Source organism: Sinocyclocheilus rhinocerous, unplaced genomic scaffold, assembly GCF_001515625.1.
Source record: "Sinocyclocheilus rhinocerous isolate Xijiao unplaced genomic scaffold, SAMN03320098_v1.1 scaffold400, whole genome shotgun sequence".
NCBI classification, from domain to species: domain Eukaryota; kingdom Metazoa; phylum Chordata; class Actinopteri; order Cypriniformes; family Cyprinidae; genus Sinocyclocheilus; species Sinocyclocheilus rhinocerous.
This window is the reverse complement of record NW_015666595.1, coordinates 521207-527891: the sequence shown is the minus strand read 5'-3', so window position 1 is coordinate 527891 and position 6685 is coordinate 521207. Positions and strand designations below refer to the sequence as shown.

General features: G+C 35.5%; 1 protein-coding gene across 3 annotated transcripts in view; it reads right to left on the bottom strand.

Annotated features, from left to right (window-relative positions):
- LOC107732991 (voltage-dependent calcium channel subunit alpha-2/delta-1-like) overlaps positions 1 to 5495 on the bottom strand; it is a 77249-nt gene extending 71754 nt beyond the window's left edge. For 2 of the 3 annotated variants that reach the window (XM_016544479.1, XM_016544480.1), the window contains exon 1: positions 5062 to 5495. In XM_016544479.1, the coding sequence (XP_016399965.1) occupies positions 5062 to 5168 (107 nt within the window). In that variant the 5' untranslated portion in view covers positions 5169 to 5495. The remainder of the gene's footprint in view (positions 1 to 5061) is intronic. The other variant, XM_016544481.1, reaches the window with a different exon arrangement.
- Between the last annotated feature and the right edge of the window lie 1190 nt (positions 5496 to 6685).

Sequence of the window (6685 nt, the reverse complement as noted above, 5' to 3'; positions counted from 1 at the left end):
CCATTTTGCACTGCAACAATAAAACTGAAGTGAGATAAACAAACTGAGAAATGTTTCTTTTTAGTTAAAACAGATGATGCCGAAGTTTTCATTTGGGGACATAATTTGAAGTTGGAAAAAGGTAATAAATTGCAATATATCGCAGAATATCGCAATATATTTAAAATTGCAATAATATTGTATCGTGGCACAAGTATTGTGATAATATCGTATCGCGGGGCCTCTGTTGATTCCCACCCCTAATAATTTCCTCCCAAAAACATTTTCTTTTAGGGTTAGACATTCATAATTAGTTTTATATAAATCAATGAAATATAATAGAACAATGGAACGTTTTCATTGACATATCTAGGTAAATCTATTTGTGTGGAAAGGAAGAATAAACTTAAATTTGTAAAATGCTGGACCCTGTGCAGTTTGCACAAGAATATTAATTGAAAAGACACGGGGAGTGATTCTGGTCCTCTGCCGTTCACCCTGAATCTGAGCTTTAACTTTGCCTGAGTGTTTGAGTGACAAAAATAGCTCCCATCTGTTTTCAAAGGGCTCAGCAAATACCTACATAAAGGCTCCCTGCTGAACTAAGGTATTAAAAAACTACCACTAAACACATAAGCACAGCACAAACATGTAATGTACTAGCAAAACCTTTCTTTCTGGAAAGACCTAAAACTCTGGAGCCGTAGTTCAAAGTTAAACCCACGCCACAAAGACTGTGAGCGGGCTGTTTCCAAAGGGCAAATAATGCTCATTCTGAATCTGCACTCTGTGAATAAGGCTAGAAACAGGAAAGACCCATGTATCGAACTGCTTAAGCATGAAATTTGATTATGCTTGTAGTCAAAGTGCAACATGGCGAGGACACTGACGCAAATGTTGTAGAAGAGCGATTCGAAGATGAAGAGAGGCTAACTGATCCAGTTCTATCATCCCAGAGGCACAGAAACCTGAAACATGAGGCTCCAGATCCAAAAAAAAAAAAAAACACATGACAGGGAACCAGTTTGATGGACACAGAATCAATCACATGAGTTGGGATGCAGTCTCAAAATGTCTTGATCCGAAGTCCAGGCAGTTAAAAGAAATTATTCTTGGATCTAATAGATAATGCTGAAAAAACTCAAAGATGTTCAGGAACTGTTAGAAACAAGTAATGCATCTAAATACTCTACTACAATAGGTTTCATTTTTTTAAACGGAACTAAAAAAACTTAAAGGCCTGCACAAAGAAAATGGTTTTGTACAGTCCCAAACACCCTCTTCCCAGCATGCACTGAGGCATGAATAAGTAGGATTGCATTCGTTGACCATTTGCCATAAACTACTATTTAAATGTTATTGTTGATTTGTCTCACTTTTAGTAACATGTTGACTTGGTCCTCTACTCAAAATGAACAGTTTTAATAAGCATTTTGTTCTCCATGTACACCGCTGTTTGAACGTTTGGTGTCAGTATTATTATTTTCATTTGGCAAGGATGCATTAAATTGATCAAAAGTGATGGCAAAGACAATGTTACAAAAGACTATTAAAAACGCTTTTGAACTTTCTACTCATCAAAGAATCCTGAAAAAAAGTATCAAAGTTTCCACAAAATATTAAGCAGCACTTTTTTTTTTTTACATTGATAATAATAAGAAGCATATCTTGACCAACAAGTCAGCATATATGAATGATTTCTGAACGATCATGTGACACTGAAGACTGGAGATATGGCTGCTGAATATTCAGCTTTGCCATCAGAGTAAAACACATTTGAAAATATATTAAAATATAAAACAGTTATTTTAAATTGTAATAATATTTCGCAACAATGCTGTTTTTACAATATTTTTGATCAAATAAATGCAACCTTGACGAGCATAAAAGACTACTTTCAAAAACTTACCGACCCCAAATGTTTGAACGGTAGTGTAAATGCATAAAAATATTAAGCAGTTGAATTCAGTTCAAAATAAGCCATGCAAACTGTTTACTTTATTTTTTAAGTTCACAGCTAAAAAACTGTTTATTAACATAAAAGGCATGAAAGTTTAAATAAAAAGAGGATGACAGGTCCCAAACCATTACAGAAGAAAAGATGACAATTAATAACAACTAAATAATCGCAAAGTGTACAGATGTTTTTTTTTTTACATTGATAATAATAAGAAGCATATCTTGACCAACAAGTCAGCATATATGAATGATTTCTGAACGATCATGTGACACTGAAGACTGGAGATATGGCTGCTGAATATTCAGCTTTGCCATCAGAGTAAAACACATGAAAATATAATATTTAATATATTGAAAATATATTAAAATATAAAACAGTTATTTTAAATTGTAATAATATTTCGCAACAATGCTGTTTTTACAATATTTTTGATCAAATAAATGCAACCTTGACGAGCATAAAAGACTACTTTCAAAAACTTACCGACCCCAAATGTTTGAACGGTAGTGTAAATGCATAAAAATATTAAGCAGTTGAATTCAGTTCAAAATAAGCCATGCAAACTGTTTACTTTATTTTTTAAGTTCACAGCTAAAAAACTGTTTATTAACATAAAAGGCATGAAAGTTTAAATAAAAAGAGGATGACAGGTCCCAAACCATTACAGAAGAAAAGATGACAATTAATAACAACTAAATAATCGCAAAGTGTACAGATGCGCTACCTGCTTTGTGCTTCTCTCAAGAAGCTTTCAGGGGTGGAACGGGTGACATCAGACTCAGATCTGAGGACATTAATCATTTGCCTCACAGCACAACAAAAGCCACAAGACACTAAGAAGGGATGGGGGAGACTGTGGACGAGAGTGCAGTCAGCATCTGAAGCAGACAGGCTCTGGCATCAGGAGGTTAGGGTTCGGGCACAAAGATGCAGTCACACAGATCAGGAGGAAAAGGGGCTCAGAATGACAAGAAAGAAGGGAAGAGAAACCACAGTACAGAAAAAGAAATTACTAATGTGACATTTCTCAGTGAAACATGATATAATGCACCAGAATTTGTGATGTCAGCTAAAAAGGAAAGTCATTTTAGAAACAAAACAAGTTACTACATTTTGACAAAAGACTATATGAAGATGACTATTTTGTCAATTTAGAACAGCGTAAACCAACAAATCATTCCTAATAAGACCAGGAACATGCATTAAGTAAGTAAATAGACTGGATTTTGATTTCATGTGAACTTTAACTTGTTAGATCAGGTACAAGCTCACAACACAGATCAGACACAGGCCTAAGGACATCAGACTGTGATTTACATATTACCAAATTCGGTCTCTCTCAACCCCAAACAATCTCAAGCAAAGAGTGCAATCTGATTGCATGCATTTGACAGATGATTGCTTCTACGCCTTGAGCTGTTCTTGTGTCCAATCTGTCATAGAGAGGGATTTTATCAGTTTGAAGATGTTGTGAAACACTCTAAAACCCAACAACTGTAATGCCAGCAAATGAGGGCACAGGATGGAGAGCATGGTCTTTGAGCAACTCTCATACACTCGCAAGAGAGCGGACAGGTACAGCATCTGAAGCTAAGCTTCATTACATAATCTTATGGTGATTATACAGTAAAAAAGGCAAGGTTTCACTGCTCTTGCTTTTCTCTGCTCAACTAAAAATAACTCACAGGACACGGGTGGCACATCAGGTTTGATGACCACTTGTCTGGCACTAGCAGCCTTGCTGGTGTTATAAAACCACAAAACATTCTGTGAATTCATTTGTTAAGAGACTACACTTTAGGTTTATAGTTTAGAATTCAAATGAAAGATTTAAAGGGACAGCTCACAAATTCTGCCATCACTTTATTGCCCTCATGTCTTTTTAAACTTGTATGACTTTCTATCTTATGCAGTTCTTCAAAAAAAGATTTAGTTGGTAACTAAACAGTTTCGGTTACCTTTGACTTCCATCACATGGACATGGAGATATTTATCAAAATATCCCATTTATATGTTCCACAGCAGAAATAAAGTCATAATTTTTCAGTGAGTTTAACTTAAGAACCAGATCAGACAAATATGAAGCTTTACAATTAACATTACAAATAACTAAATAATTATTAAGGAAGAATTATAATTAAGTTATAAGCAAAATATAATGAAGTTATAAGTAAAATATTTGGGGTTTAAAACAACATACTGTAATGCAATCATGATTTCAAAGAGTAGAGTGAATTCAGGTTGATTGGGACACTTTTCCAAGCCATTGCAATGACAAAAAGTGTCCCAATCATTTGATTTTGTAAACTATTTGATACACATAATATATGTATAGTTATGTATAATAAATGTATAGTTAAATAGTTATTTTAGTTATATTAATATAATACCGCTCTTTTGTTAGTTTTGACTGCTTTTATTGTCCTCATTTGTAAGTCGCTTTGGATAAAAGCGTCTGTTAAATGACTAAATATATATATATATATATATATATATATTTACATAATTCATTCACTAATAGGATGTCACGGAACATGCCAAAAAGAAAGAGTTTTCACAAAGAAGCTAATTAAATTTCATATGTTCATCACACATTGTCTCCTTGAAATGCAGTAAACGAGTCATATGAACTAGGCTACTTTCATGCTACTTCTATGGGCATTTTGTGTTCTATTTTGAGGCTTGATATCTTCAGTCACCATTCAATGTCACTCTATAGTAAAGAAATTCTCCAAAATGTATTTTTTGTCCCATAATGAAAATACCTAACGACATGAATAATGATTACACTTTACAGATTTGTTACTTTTTTATTTATTTATGTTTTTTATGAACTATCCCTTTAACTTAACACGCCGCCGCGGAAACGCAACGCAACGGCCAAAGACGTCCGTCTGACGCATGTGTATCTACACAGACCAACAACTGTATCAAAAATAGCGCATACGGAACGCGAAACGCGTCCTGTGTAAACGCATCCTTAAACTTGTCTATCTTCCGCACTTGGGATACAAAAACTTAAAAGTGTTTTGCAATTATTGTCAACAAAAATTATTGATAGCAAGAAGTGCAACAACTGAGTAATCATAACAATAATAGCAAGTTTTGTGCTGTTTACTTACAGATGGGAGTCGGGAAACTGTATAGTGCTTCCACAGCTGAATAAAGACAGAAGTAGAAGAAGAGCAGCGGACAATCTGAGCGCATCCATTATTCTTCTGACTGACATCCAACAGACGAGTTTCTCCCACTAAAATCCACTGAAGTGACCCTCCTAAAGCAGCCGAGCTGCCGCCATGAGCGCCGCTACTTCCACAAACAAATCACAGATGCTTTTGGTCTCTCCAGCTACTTCTGCCTTTGCCCTGTTGAATTAGTTTAGATGTTTCTCCAGAGATGTGGAGACTGGCAGGGGGAGTCCGGTGTGGGGCGTTTCCGTGTCTCTCCGGTTTTCCAGTACGTTAAAGAGTCTGTTTTAGACTGTGCGCGCTGTGGCGGATCAGTTTCCACACGCCCCCCACCCCCCACCCATCTGCGCGCGATCATCACGCGTGTCGCTCCATAAAAGGAGCCCGAGCCGCACAGCTGAGGCGCTGCAAGGCATCAATGAGCTCATATCTTTGAATGACAAGAAAGTTAGAGAATTGCATCAGATAGATAGATAGATAGATAGATAGATGCAGTAATATTCTTTCAATGAGCAATTCAATTTCAGACGGAACCTTTTTGCATATGCAATTTTTGATTTATTGTAGGGAAGAGAATATTTCTCAAGGTAGATTTATTTTTTAAATCCCATTTCTATAGGAATACAACTTGCAAGTAAAGTTTTAGTTAAAAATAAAATAAAATAATAAAACAGCTATTATTGCCCCAAAAAATTAAGTTACTGTTGAAAATAAGTTGACATTTTGTGATAATGATAATCACACAATGTTTTCTCAATGGAACCTGCCATTAAGCAGCCTATTGTAGGTTTCAGTAAAATGAAAAAATTAAAACAAAAAAACATAAAATGTAAATTTTGCAACTGATTGTATAAATGTATAGCACCAGTCTCACTTAATGCTGACAGATTGACAGGAACAGACGGACATATAGCAAACGGGTTGCAACTGTCATGAAGCCATGACCTGTTAAGTTATCTCCATGTTTTCCATAAACAGCTACTAAAAATTGCAGTAGTAAATTTATCAAGCGTGACATGGTAGAAAAGACTTGGTATTAAATTAAATGTATTCAGTAGCTAGCTAATTTAGCTAACATGTGGAGGAGAAATTGCATTTCTTTAGTAACTAACTTGGGCTAGTGTTCAGCACATGCACACAAACAAATTTAAATATAAGCTTGTTTGTGTAAAATAAATTACTTGCAAAAGTAAAGTAAAAACTTTTGAAAGGTCCTTAAAAAGTTGTGCAGCATTTGTAACAGAGCCGGATCATTTAACTGTCAAAATAGATTAAAAGCGGTCACATCTGAGGCCATAGCATCGTGTCAGTACAAACACCAGGGGCACACACTATCCAAATAACCGCATTCCTAGTAAAGCAGTGGTTTAAGGAGAAAAAGGTGAATGTCCTTGCATGGTCTAGTCAGAGCCCAGACTTAAACCCCATTGAAAATCTGTGGAATGACTTGAAGACTGTCCACAAACGCTCACCATAAAATTTAACTGAACTTGAGCAGTTCTGCAAAGAAGAGTGGGAAAATATTGCAAAGTCTAGATGTGCAAAGTTAGTAGAGACA